Below are 14,933 nucleotides of genomic sequence, written 5' to 3' on the forward strand. Positions count from 1 at the left end.
AGAGCTGGCCCGGACCCGCACTGCACACCTCCCTGTCTCTGTGAGAGAGCTGGCCCGGACCCGCACTGCACTCCCCCTGTCTCTGTGAGAGAGCTGGCCCGGACCCGCACTGTACTCCCCCTGTCTCTGTGAGAGAGCTGGCCCGGACCAGCACTGCACTCCCCCTGTCTCTGTGAGAGAGCTGGCCCGGACCCGCACTGTACTCCCCCCTGTCTCTGTGAGAGAGCTGGCACGGACCAGCACTGCACTCCCCCTTGTCTCTGTGAGAGAGCTGGCCCGGACCAGCACTGCACTCCCTCCTGTCTCTGTGAGAAAGCTGGCCCGGACCCACACTGCACTCCCTCCTGGTTGGGACATCCTCCATGACCGCTGGATGCCAGCCTAAAGCCCATGCACCCCGGTGCCAAGGCTGTTCTAAAAACAAATGGTCTGTTTGGTTAATGTACACTCGTTGACCTCCCCTGCCAGGAGTTTGATTTCCTCATGATTGTAATGAGGATCTATCCTGTCTGATCCCTCATGTTACAGGTCCAGGTTGGTTTAGATTTGGGGTTAATGTTGGGGTTCTAGTTGAACACACATGACACATGATGGGATGAGTGTTACACTGAAAATAAGGAAAGATCAAGTCTCACTGAGAAAATACCAAGCTACAGAAGCTAGAAGTTTCATCATATTGTTCAAAATTAGTTTCAAATATGAGCGTAATAAAGCAATAAGGCACAAGGAGGTGTGGTATATGGCCAATATACCACGGCTAAGGGCTGTTCTTAAGCGCGACGCAACACGGAGTGTTGGCCATATACCACAAACCTCCGAGGTGCCTTATTGCTATTATAAACTAGTTACCAATGTAATTAGAGCGGTAATAATAAATGTTTTGTCATACTCGTGGTATATTCCACGGCTGTCAGCCAATCAGCATTCAGAAGCTCGAACCACACAGTTTATAATGAAAAATATACACGGTTTAGCCTACAGGAGATCCATTTTGAATTGAATCTCATAAAGCAACCTTTCAGAATGCTTTAGATCAGAGTTTCATGACTGCGCTCCTACTGTTACGTAAGCCTCTATACGCTCAGAGTGTAGGACAACTCCACCCGGGGAATAAATGAAGCAACCTGGCGCACGGCTGCAGACACTGTGATTTGGGCAGTTTTTCACACAGGATATCATAGCTCTGCAACGCTAGCTAGCCCCACTGCCATTTCAGGCTCTGCCTCATTAGAGAGAGAGGAAGCATCTTCAATGAGTGAAAAAAACAGACTTTACAAAATACTTTATAAGGGAAGACTGGAGGAATAGAAGAGCACATTTGCCCAATGCCCACAGCCTCATGGGCTTGCTGTAACAGTACTAGCGGCACTGCTACAGATGGCTTCAGGATGCAAACACTACACACACACACACGCACACACACATGCATAGGAATAAGTATGGTATCCAAGGCCAGGCATGCCAGGAAGTGTCTGTGGAGATGAGTGTCACCATACATCCCCCAGGCTGGGGTCTCCAGCCCCGTCCAACAGGGGCACCAGCAGATGACCTGCTCACAATGCCTGCAATTACCCCCAACCCTCCCTCCCTATGCTTCCCAACAGACAACAGGGATAATAATGAAAAAGAAAAGAGAGAGGGCAGATTGAGTATGTGTATGTGCTCATAAGCGTGGGCGCTTGTGAGTGGGTGTGCATACGTGTGTGTCTGAGCATGTGATAAAGGGAGTCTGTAGAAGCCTGCTTGTGGACACGGGTTAAATTGAGTTCATTTATTAGTGGTAAACAATTAATAAAACAGATACATCACATAATCCTCCAGTACCAACATCTGTCCTTCATGTGTCTTGCTAGACAACACGCAGGCACACACAACAACAGGCAAGCACGCAATCCCATACTCATGCATGCACCCACGCAACTGACACAACCACGTATTCAACACATCATTCCAGTTAAACAGACTGAGTGGTACACATACACCACACCAGATCAAGCCACACACTGAATCAGTTAAAAACCAGAGAGATGTGTTGTAAAGCAACTCTGTGTCCCGAGTGAATAACCTGGTCCATCTGTAAAGAGTGACACACGGCCAAGCCCCCTGTTCATACCAGTGTGTCCCTCTCCATTCAGATCCAGCTGACGCCTCTAGTCCTCCATCTCTCTCCCTGTGTCAGTGGCAGGGCCCCAACATCACCAGCTGTTCCCCTTGGCTGTCCCAGCAGCCCCTCTCCAGGCTGGGCCCATCATGCTGAAGGAATGGGAACTCTCACACTACTCCACGGAGACCCAATTAAAAGGGACGGAACTCGGACGGAATCATAGGGAGATGCAGAGTTGCTACTTTAATTGAAGATCTCTCCCTCCCTCCCTCCCTCCCTCCCTCCCTCCCTCCCTCCCTCCCTCCCTCCCTCCCTCCCTCCCTCCCTCCCTCCCTCCCTCCCTCCCTCCCTCCCTCCTCTCTCTCTCTCTCTCTCTCTCTTTCTCTCCCTCTCTCTCTCTGTCTCTCTCAGGCCACCATCGCCACTTTTACTCCTCTCTCATGAGAGGAAAGAAGGGAAGAGACACACAGGCGAGAGCTGTTTGTGGGAAAGGCAAATAGCTCTGTGGTGCCCGAGTTTGGCTGCACAAGGGGAGATATAATTTAGGACAATGTATTTTATTGAAGAAAGTAACTAGAAATAATGAATTTAGACTGTACTGTATGTAGAGGGAAAAAACCTTTCCCCTTAAACTATACATGAGCTAAAACTATGGGTTGCTTCTCTTTCTTTCCTCTTTATGCACAGTTCTCTTCCTCTGCAAGGAGAGTTCCTTGCTTTAATATAACCACATGTTAATTAGTATTGTAGTTAATCCGTTATTGAAGAGACTCAAACTGTCAGGTCACATTATAAACAATCGGTCCAATGGTAGTGCGTGTGACATTTTGAGCTGCTATCTCTCCTAGCTAAATGTTCCCTAGGTACTAATTGGCCTACTTTACGCTGTCTTTCTTTGAATTGCTAGTTTTTTATAGTTTGGGATATTGGCCCTGACAAGCGTCATCCTACATTGTATGTGCAAATATCCACATTTTCTGTACAGGGACAGCAAAAAATGTAAATAAATGATTTAACCCTTTGAATTATATCAGTTAATTAAAGACTGTAGCATTGAGGCCTACAGTACCTTCATGGGATATTAAACATCATTTGAAAGGAGAATAAAAGTTCAAACACTTAGCTAGCAGCAAAGTGAGCGTAACTTTTCTCTCCTTTGCATTATTTAAGATGGGCTCCATCATTTTATCAATCTATCGATCTCCCACCAGAAAGATGAAAATTGAAAAATAATGAGGCCGATGAATGCTGTGTAAAGAACATCAATGTATGAAATGTAATTATCTGTGCTGGAAAGAGAGAGAGAGAAAAAGGGGGCTGCTGTTTTCTAAAACAAAAAGAGAGCAAAAAAAGAAGCAGTTAATATTTTTCCCTCTCTGCATATTTTAATTACCAGATCAATCATAACTACATACAGCGGTGCTTTCACAAGAGAGGAGAAAATTGCAAGTCTAAATGAAAAACAATAGATTTACTTTAAAGGCTTGGCTTCTTTTGAAGTCTAAATACAAATTTCAGGTACCTTTAGGAGAGCCTTCTTCTGAAAGTTATGATATTTAATTAGTGGGTTTAGATTCTACTGAAAATAAACTTCACAGCCCAACACAATGTGAAATGAAAACTGGAGGATCCAGACAAGAGGGAATTAAAATCTCACCACACAGGAGGACTTTGTCTTCTGACAGGAGCCCATGTTCCAAATGTGACTGCACTGCAACTGGTTTCATCTCCAGCTGTGTCTCTGTGGTGGACGTAAGAAGACATTCTCTCCGTCTCTAACTGGTTCTGTTTCTGTGACTGACTGGGTCTGTGGCTCAGTGGTTGTTTGGCGAAAATCACAGCATCACAATGTGGAATTGGTAGAGCAGCTCCCCGTTCCGCCTTTTCCTCCTCACATGGGTTTTTCCTGGTTGTACGAACGCTGATGTTTATTTCTCCTGGCATGTCCTCGCCGGCGCAGAGCCACCGATTTCACACATTTTTATTGGCTAATTTGACTGTGCTCTTGCCAGGAGCTGAGAGGATGCCAGCCAGGAGTCAGAGCATCCCAAGAACACGGCTGCTTTACTCTGCTCTGATCTCAGACTGGGATGCTTGGGGGAGCCTAACGCCTGTCTCATAACAAGTCAGTTGACTTCGAATATGTCGAGATTTTGGCAATTATCTACTTCCCCAGAACTCTGTATAGCATTTTTATGTCTCTGTGTCCAGTATGAAGGAAGTCTGAGGTAATTTTGCGAACCAATGCTAACTAGCGTTAGCGCAATGACTGGAAGTCTATGGGTATCTGCTACAGTAGCATGCTAGTTAGGAGTTGAGAGGAGTGAGTGTTTCAGAGATCACCTGTTTGTCAAAGGGGTGGGTAAGGGAATGTGAGGGAATGTGAGTGGCTGGCTGTTATGGTGGTAGGAGATTTACAGGGAGAGGATGTACGGGCAGTCTGAGGCCCTGTAAGAGCAGCACAGCACAGACACCTCTGTGTGCGTCCATCCTCAAACATGGCTAACATTTGCACAGTATCGTTACTCAGGCGTGGCGTCTCCGGGGTCAGAGGTTTGTGCTGTCAGGACTATAGAAATTAAACCCAGCACTGCAGAGCAGAATGTGCTGAAACTCATCAATTCCACATGGCTAGAGAGGAAAGTAGCTATTTATAACATCAGCCCCTTCTCTCTCTATACCTGGTGTGAATCCTTATATCTAAACACGCTGCAATAATGATGAATATCACCAACTGGGATGCGCAGACATATCACAACCGCATCCTCAAGCACAACCCTGAGAGGTGTAATGAGACTAACACTGGGAAGTGTAATGAGACTAACACTGGGAGGTGTAATGAGACTAACACTGAGAGGTGTAATGAGACTAACACTGGGAGGTGTAATGAGACTAACACTGAGAGGTGTAATGAGACTAACACTGAGAGGTGTAATGAGACTAACACTGAGAGGTGTAATGAGACTAACACTGAGAGGTGTAATGAGACTAACACTGAGAGGTGTAATGAGACTAACACTGGGAGGTGTAATGCGACTAACACTGAGAGGTGTAATGAGACTAACACTGAGAGGTGTAATGAGACTAACACTGGGAGGTGTAATGCGACTAACACTGAGAGGTGTAATGAGACTAACACTGAGAGGTGTAATGAGACTAACACTGAGAGGTGTAATGAGACTAACACTGAGAGGTGTAATGAGACTAACACTGAGAGGTGTAATGAGACTAACACTGAGAGGTGTAATGAGACTAACACTGAGAGGTGTAATGAGACTAACACTGAGAGGTGTAATGAGACTAACACTGAGAGGTGTAATGAGACTAACACTGAGAGGTGTAATGAGACTAACACTGAGAGGTGTAATGAGACTAACACTGAGAGGTGTAATGAGACTAACACTGAGAGGTGTAATGAGACTAACACTGGGAGGTGTAATGAGACTAACACTGAGAGGTGTAATGAGACTAACACTGAGAGGTGTAATGAGACTAACACTGAGAGGTGTAATGAGACTAACACTGAGAGGTGTAATGAGACTAACACTGAGAGGTGTAATGAGACTAACACTGGGAGGTGTAATGAGACTAACACTGAGAGGTGTAATGAGACTAACACTGAGAGGTGTAATGAGACTAACACTGAGAGGTGTAATGAGACTAACACTGGGAGGTGTAATGAGACTAACACTGAGAGGTGTAATGAGACTAACACTGAGAGGTGTAATGAGACTAACACTGAGAGGTGTAATGAGACTAACACTGGGAGGTGTAATGAGACTAACACTGAGAGGTGTAATGCGACTAACACTGAGAGGTGTAATGAGACTAACACTGAGAGGTGTAATGAGACTAACACTGAGAGGTGTAATGAGACTAACACTGAGAGGTGTAATGAGACTAACACTGAGAGGTGTAATGAGACTAACACTGAGAGGTGTAATGAGACTAACACTGAGAGGTGTAATGAGACTAACACTGAGAGGTGTAATGAGACTAACACTGGGAGGTGTAATGAGACTAACACTGAGAGGTGTAATGAGACTAACACTGAGAGGTGTAATGAGACTAACACTGGGAGGTGTAATGAGACTAACACTGAGAGGTGTAATGCGACTAACACTGAGAGGTGTAATGAGACTAACACTGAGAGGTGTAATGAGACTAACACTGGGAGGTGTAATGAGACTAACACTGAGAGGTGTAATGAGACTAACACTGGGAGGCTGATGGAGGAGGAGGGATTCAAACACAACTGAATCAAATCATCAGTCAAGAAAGAAGAAGATAAGTCAGATAGAGTCATATCTAAAACTCTGTGCTTTGGGTCTTCTTCTGTGGCATGTCCCACACGACTCCCTAGGTCTCTGTTTATGGACTTTTGAATTAGCAGAGCTGCAGCACTAATTATTACCAGTGTCAAAGGAAGCAGAAGAAAGAGATGACTGCTTCCACAGAACAGACTGCATGGGCCGAGAGGGACATTATATTCTAACCCAGTAATTCATGCTTGGAAAAATAAATGAGATTCGACTGAACCTCTTAACCAATACGTGTTTTCTTACTCTACTGGCTACTGTAACTATATTAATGACAGTAATTCAAATGCAGAGAAAATAACTCCACAAGGCAGAAGCATGACAAGTACAATACAGTATGTTCTTAATGGGAGCACTACTGCTGCATCAGGTGAGTGGTGGGCTGTGTGTGGAGCGCCACTGGAGATGAGAGGTGGGAGGTCATGTTAAATATGAGCTCCTATTGGTGCTTCGAGCCACACCCTCTCTCCACTAGACATGGGCGGAGGGTGTCTCTGGTTTACATGGCTCCTGCAGCCCATTATATTCCCAACAATCGGCCGGGGGTGCGATGTGTGCTGTTCATACCTAATGGCCTGGAGTTCCTGTATGGACCTAGGCTGGCTGGCTGGCTGCTCAATGAGCCTGAGACAGACAGACAGCAGAGGTAGGTGGAGACCGTATTAGAACCGCCTCATGAGCCCAGTACGAGCTCTTGGTGAAAATGGACATGGTAGGGTGTGACAGATCCAGCCAGACAGGGGAGTTGGAATGGGTCACATCCAGAGATATCTCAGCTACCGTACCTCATTGCATTGTTCTGGAGATTAAATCGTGTTGTTGAATTTTGTGAAGGGGGGGGGTTATCGCTACCACATTGTGTTTTACTGGACAAAGTCACACTTTCAACACCGTGCCAACCTCACCGTTAAAGACACCTACCATGAGATGAGGACTCTACTAACCAACCCAACCCCACCGACCCATCCGATCATCTGACCATCCGATCAGCCTATCTGCACCTTATATCCAGACAATTTTGTTCATGATGAAGATCGGTCTTCATTGAGCTGTTTAAGCGGGAGCGTCGCTGCTGCATTTCACAAACGGCGCAGTCCCTCATCTATGAAAGTGCCATAGAGCCCCTCAGACAATTAGGCAGGGAAAAGCTTTACGACCGTTAGCCGCAGCGCCGTGTCGCTCTCGCCACCGGCAGCACAGCCAGGAGCGCTGGCTCGGGCAGAAAGGTAATTATAGAGCCTCTCGTAATGACATGGAGGAAGCTTGCGTCATAACACGCACAGATTTTTTTTTATCACAGCGCCATAATTAATTATCATCCTTTACTCTTTGATTCATTCCACTATTCATAACATATTTATACATTCAAGACGAATGATCATTTCCTTCAGGAATTCATCAAAAAGAGGAAGGACTGGTCTCCTCTCGATGGATGATCAAAGAGTGTGTGTCTGAGTCTCTACCTGGCTAGCGGCAGTGCTGCCCGCTCTGCTCTGTATGGGTTCAGGTTCTGGGTTCAGGCTCTGGGTCATCGGTCTCATATCACCTGATAGACCGGTGTCTCTGCAGGACATCGGTCTCGTATCACCTGATAGACAGACCGATGTCTCTGCAGGACATCGGTTTCATATCGCCTGATAGACCGGTGTCTCTGCAGGACATCGGTCTCATATCACCTGATAGACTGGTGTCTCTACAGGACATCGGTCTCATATCACCTGATAGACTGGTGTCTCTGCAGGACATCGGTCTCATATCACCTGATAGACCGGTGTCTCTGCAGGACATCGGTTTCATATCGCCTGATAGACCGGTGTCTCTGCAGGACATCGGTCTCATATCACCTGATAGACCGGTGTCTCTACAGGACATCGGTCTCATATCGCCTGATAGACCGGTGTCTCTGCAGGACATCGGTCTCATATCGCCTGATAGACCGGTGTCTCTGCAGGACATCGGTCTCATATCACCTGATAGACCGGTGTCTCTGCAGGACATCGGTCTCGTATCACCTGATAGACTGGTGTCTCTACAGGACATCGGTCTCATATCACCTGATAGACTGGTGTCTCTGCAGGACATCGGTCTCATATCACCTGATAGACCGGTGTCTCTGCAGGACATCGGTTTCATATCGCCTGATAGACCGGTGTCTCTGCAGGACATCGGTCTCATATCACCTGATAGACTGGTGTCTCTACAGGACATCGGTCTCGTATCACCTGATAGACCGGTGTCTCTACAGGACATCGGTCTCATATCGCCTGATAGACCGGTGTCTCTGCAGGACATCGGTCTCATATCGCCTGATAGACCGGTGTCTCTGCAGGACATCGGCCTCATATCGCCTGATCGTCTGGTGTCTCTGCAGGACATCGGTCTCATATCGCCTGATCGTCTGGTGTCTCTGCAGGACATCGATCTCATATCGCCTGATAAACTGGTGTGTCTGCAGGACATCGGTCTCATATCACCTGATAGACCGGTGTCTCTGCAGGACATCGGTCTCATATCGCCTGATCGTCTGGTGTCTCTGCAGGACATCGATCTCATATCGCCTGATAAACTGGTGTCTCTGCAGGACATCGGTCTCATATCACCTGATAGACCGGTGTCTCTGCAGGACATCGGTCTCATATCACCTGATCGTCTGGTGTCTCTGCAGGACATCGGTCTCATATCACCTGATAGACTGGTGTCTCTGCAGGACATCGGTCTCATATCACCTGATAGACTGGTGTCTCTGCAGGACATCGGTCTCATATCACCTGATAGACTGGTGTCTCTGCAGGACATCGGTCTCATATCACCTGATAGACTGGTGTCTCTGCAGGACATCGGTCTCATATCACCTGATAGACTGGTGTCTCTGCAGGACATCGGTCTCATATCACCTGATAGACTGGTGTCTCTGCAGGACATCGGTCTCATATCAACTGATAGACTGGTGTCTCTGCAGGACATCGGTCTCATATCATCTGATAGACTGGTGTGTCTGCAGGACATCGGTCTCATATCACCTGATAGACTGGTGTGTCTGCAGACGTCTGAAGTACCTATATGCCTTGATTGGAAAGGTATTGAAATTGACATTCATAACGTGCTCATTAATGGAGCTTGGATGAAAACACATGTGTAACATGATAAGCAGATATGAATTCCTAGATTCCTAATAGAGATGGCTTTATGAACGGCTGTCATTTCTTCACCTCTTACCAGAGAAACCCTTGATGTCGGTGTAGCACCTACCCAGGTGATCAAGTTGCCAATATACACCTGTACAGAATTCGACCAATATATCTGCTATTGACTTGAAGAGATTTAGGATTATCTCCTCTCTGTAAGAGCACTACATTGCATAGCCTACTCCTTACTCCGAGAGAATGATCAACATTTACTCCACATATCATCACCACAACCTCAGGGTAAGAGATGGCACAGTTAGAAAACAGGTGTCGCCCATCCAACCCTCAGTCGGCATTGCATTAATAGCTGTTTGATGTTTTGACGTCTAGTCAGCTCGATTGTACCTTTCTGGCTGATAATGAGGGCCAATAATGATTCCTGAGCTCGAGGGGTTAATGGTATGTAACCGGCAGAGAAGCTAATTACACGTTACAAACTATTTATCAGATTCTCCATCTGCGCAACGCAAGCACCACAACTCTCATTGTGCACGCTAAATTACTCCTCGGATTATTGTAAAGCAAGTTTCCTTAATTAGGGTCCCGGGCTGCTGTTTTCTTACTCTGAGTAGGTTACCAAACGACATCAAGAGAAGAGGGGAAAATTTGATGACTGGTTCATTTGGGCCTGACATCCCCAACAATTCAAAGCCAGTATCTACAGTGTCTTGTATCTACAGTACCGTATAGTCAGATGGCAAGGGAATGTTGTGTGAAAGTTGTGTGAACAGCACATGGCGCTAAACGAGGCTCAGGCTCAGTCCAACAGGCTTCTCTCTCCTGCGATCGGTTATCTGAGAATTAACTCATATCCCCCAGCCCCAAAGGTGTGCCGGAGACCATGGAGACACGTACCATCTCATCTGTCTCTGCAGTAAATTTTATTAAAATTACCTTCATTATAAGACAGTGTTCATTATAAAACCAAAAACGCTGGTCTCCCAGGGCCCAGTGGATTAATAAGGACAGCGGTGTATTTTAAGCCGTAAACTCAGCTCCTCACTGTCCTTAATCTCCTTCCCACTTCACAAGGCCAAATTAACACCTCTCCCAAGCTCTGACGGGACCTCATTAGCAAACTTCCAGGGAAAGAAAGAAAAGAGGAACGAAGGAGAAGAAGGAGGGAAGCGACCAATGACAGCCACCAGCTCTGGGATTAACCCTTTCTGGTGCTTCAGCTCTGTGAAAACTAGGTCGCCGTGTTTCTAATCAGTCGCCTGGTTAACGATAATTAGAAGACGAGATCGGACGAGGGATGAGAGAGAAAGTGGGAGGGGTACATTGAAATGAAACAGAAAAGAAATAGAGCCTGTCATGTCGCAAACACTTCAAAGGGAGAAACTTCTCTTTTAAAAGTGCCATGATGAGGGTCCAAATACCAAAAGGGACTCCTCTGGGCCACAGCCCCGGGCGAGGAGGGGGGAGCAGATCTCTCACATATAGACACACACACACACACACACACACACACACACACGCTTGTGACTCATACACCACCTGTTCGGTGCAGCTGTAGAGGAGCTTTAGTGTATCCCAAAACACACAGCCAAACAAGCTCCTGCAATTACAAGTCCTATTTACTGTGCTTCTCACATGAAGCAGCAGGTATAACTCCCACAGCTTTACTCTAAGGCCTGGCAGATTACTGGTGGGTAAAGTTCACAAGCCTCCACAAGCTGTTTGACATTAAGCAGGAAGGTCAAAGTGTATCAGAAAACACCAGGGGTTTTATTTATGATGATGCATACTTTTTCTGGCAAAAAAATGTCCCTTCTGAAAATAGCTGAGAATGACTGTACTCCAAGTAGGTAGCTAGTACAATTTACTTTCAAATCTGCACTTTGATGAGAGTTATCCAAAGTAGAGGTGCAGACCTTTCAGTGTTTCTGCATTCAAAATTAGTGCCCCCACATCATAGCATTTCTACCAAACATACTTTCAATAATCTGTCCGTGTAATTTATAAAGGTGATTTAGCTCTGTCTGAGTTCAACATCGTTCTAAAGGTTCTTTAGCCATTTGTGCCAGTGAGGTAGCCAAACCTGCCCGCTTAGGTTTGGCTACCTGGCTTATGACGTGTTCATATGCGCTACCTGGGGGTAAGGGAGCTTTGGGGAGCCAAACCCTAAAACTGTATTATACAATGGGAAGAATGTCCTTTTAAAAAGTCACTAGAGTTGACCGTTTCATAGTCGTTCTACAAAAAAACTACTGCTACAAACACTTCCAGTGGAAGCATTGATACCTTTCTTCCTTCAAAACAGAGGCCTCCTTAATTATCAGCTACCTACTTTATTTACTTACCAAACATCTTTGCTCCCAGTTGTCAAACATCAATAGTGCTCAAATGAGTCCCCTAGGTTCATGTTAGCACAATAAAGATACACTTTAGATACAGTATTTTGATGTCTCTGCCTTTGCAGTCACAGTAATTTAATTGACATTGGCACCAACATATCAGCAATGACTTCAGACAAAACAGACGGTCATTTTGGCATAGATAATTACAAACCACTTAAAAAAACACGTAGACTATGATCACACATGAGAACCAGAAAATCCATGCAGAGTGTTATCATATTTTGTGATTCAGCTTTCAGGTTAGTTGAGGAGAGAGAGGGAGACTGGAAACATTATTTGCGGTATCACTTCAATATGCCTCTGCTTTGTGGACCATAACGTAGCTCACAAATGTGATTTATGACCTTGGTTTAATGGCTAGAGCAGAGCCTTGGTAGGTATCAGATGACTTTTTCAATAAGGCCACGTCAGAGAGGGCACTGAGAATGCACAATCCAAAACAGGAAATGAGGGCTTGTCTCAGGGAAGAGAATATGAGTAGCCAGATATCTGATCATCTAATGGCAGATAGAGAGCTACTCCACTTTGACAGAGAAGATACCAGTCAATAAGGATCAGATGAAGTGTAACATGAAAACGGGGTCCTTACACATTCATTTCTATCCCGGACCCACCCTATCATCCATCCAAGGCCACAGTTTCATGTGCTGAGTTTTTTTGTGTCAGGATGTAGTGGTCAAGTTTCTCTAAATCACGTCAAAGCCCCACCGGCGCAAAACATGGACAAGGAGAAGTAGACTCACCTGAGCTTGGAAACTCTTGAGGACAGGAGCCACCATCTCCCGGACTTCCTGAATACAGACAAACAGAACAAACGCGTACCATTTTTGAGACATTAGAAGCCAATTGCCCTGGTGAGGACCGGGAAAGACTTCTACTGCACTTTGTATTGTAATTTGTCTCAATAGCATTGAACATGCTTATACTTGTTATGGACCATTTTAACAAACAACTGCCAAATGTCTAACGAACAACTGTCAAATGTCAAATGGACAACTGTCAAATGTCAAATGGACAACTGTCAAATGTCTAACAAACAACTGTCAAATGTCAAATGGACAACTGTCAAATGTCAAATGGACAACTGTCAAATGTCTAACGAACAACTGTCAAATGTCAAATGGACAACTGTCAAATGTCAAATGGACAACTGTCAAATGTCAAATGGACAACTGTCAAATGTCAAATGCTGTTTGATCCCAGATGTATTTTACTTTAGCACAAATTCCAGCAGAATAAACAACATCTCTGGTTTGGGCTGAAGTGTGAGGGAGGGAGGAAGATGGGGGGATGTTTTAAATTGGGAAAAGCTGAGGAGTTTGAGTGAGAGTCTGTAAGTGGGGATTTCCAGCTTGTACAAACTCCAGCCGCTCCCTTCCTCCTGGCTCTCAGTCAGCCCCCGGTAAGGGGATTGGTCTGCCTGTGGTGACAGCCTGATCCTGCCTTCTGCACCTGTACTATACTGACAGGATTACAGCACACTCTCACAAAGGGATAGGGGCTCTGTAGTCTGACTCTGAGATCCTAGGAACCCTGACCTTAAACAACACCTAGCTATAGGCCGCAGGGTCTCAATTAAACCTTAGCAGACCTGGAGGAGGGGGGTGGGGTAATGACTGACTTGTCCCAAGCATTGTGCGCCAATGATATACACTAAAGCAGATTTGAAAAATAAATACAACATTTCAGGCACATATTGTAGGTAAGCGGGGTCAAACACTGCCAGAGACTGAGAAAGTCAGTCTGCCTAGTGGAGCGGAGATGAGCCGAATGACACGCAGAACTCATGGCAGGGTTGGGAGAAGGCACGGGGTTGGAGGGTGAAAGGGGCAGGGGGGGGAGGGGGCACTCACCTCCGGAACATTTCTCTTGAACTCCCGGCTCAGCTCCACCAGGTGCTTGTGGGAGTGCTCGCTCTCTTCCTGTCGCCCCGCCAGCTCAGACGCTATTGAGTTTAGCTCCCTCTATAAACACAGACAAAGAGAGAGAGTTAGAAAAAGAGAGGCAGAGAGAGACAGCACTTAGAGAGGCTGCCAACAGTCATACAGTGCAGCTTAAAGGTGACATAAATAAAAATACACTGCTGAATATTAACAATGTAATCCTTCATGATCTTATAGCGGTAATACTTACTGCAAGCCCTGGCCCATAAATAATTAAGCCAAAATAAATCCAATGCCTACAGTAGCTGAAAGCCTTTTAGATAATCAGTATTTGAAATAATCAATACGCTTGCAACAACCATGGAACTCCAGTGAGAGAGAGTGGAGAGAGAGAGAGAGAGAGAGAGAGAGAGAGAGAGAGAGAGAGAGAGAGAGAGACGAGAGAGAGAGAGAGAGTGACGAGAGAGAGAGAGAGAGAGACGAGAGAGAGAGACGAGAGAGAGAGAGAGAGAGAGAGAGAGAGAGAGAGAGAGTGGAGAAAGAGAGAGAGAGAGAGAGAGAGAGAGAGAGAGTGATGAGAGAGAGTGGAGAAAGAGAGAGGAAAGAAAAAGGAAAAACAAGGCAGAGTCACGTGGGAAGGACCCAATATCCTGACAAATACCCTTATAAACAAATACAGAGCTTCCTGGAGAAACGAGGAGCTGATTTCAAGCCCAGACAAGATTCAAACACAAAGCACTGTCCGTTCTTTCTGCCACAATAAACACAGATAACAGTGAAGCCTCTTCCTTATTCAAATCTCTCTTCCACTGCCTTCCTACATCTTTACATTGATGTCAGGTAGGGCTGGGACGGTCATGGAAGTTTAGACGACAGTTAAAGCCAGCCATAATAACCATTTGAATAGCACTTTGGATTTGAAATTATAATGACTATGGAGGTTAAAGTGCAGACTGTCAGCTTTAATTTGAGGGTATTTTCATCCTTATCGGGTGAACTGTTTAGAAATTACAGCACTTTTTGTACATAGTCCCCCCATTTTAGGGGACCAAAAGTATTGGGACAGATTCACTTACACTACA

General features: G+C 45.7%; 1 protein-coding gene across 5 annotated transcripts in view; it reads right to left on the reverse strand.

The window, feature by feature from the left end:
• The window catches only part of cux2b (cut-like homeobox 2b), a 115,419-nt gene that overhangs the window by 48,042 nt on the left and 52,444 nt on the right, over positions 1–14,933 (reverse strand). For 4 of the 5 annotated variants that reach the window (XM_024439011.2, XM_024439009.2, XM_024439013.2 and 1 more), the window contains exons 2-3: positions 13,822–13,932; positions 12,712–12,759 (exon numbers count right to left, since the gene is read on the reverse strand). In XM_024439011.2, the coding sequence (XP_024294779.1) occupies positions 12,712–12,759; positions 13,822–13,932 (159 nt within the window). Of the gene's footprint in view, positions 1–12,711; positions 12,760–13,821; positions 13,933–14,101; positions 14,243–14,933 lie in introns of those variants that run through there. The other variant, XM_042331651.1, reaches the window with a different exon arrangement.

Source organism: Oncorhynchus tshawytscha, linkage group LG12 (genome assembly GCF_018296145.1).
Source record: "Oncorhynchus tshawytscha isolate Ot180627B linkage group LG12, Otsh_v2.0, whole genome shotgun sequence".
NCBI classification, from domain to species: Eukaryota; Metazoa; Chordata; class Actinopteri; order Salmoniformes; family Salmonidae; genus Oncorhynchus; species Oncorhynchus tshawytscha.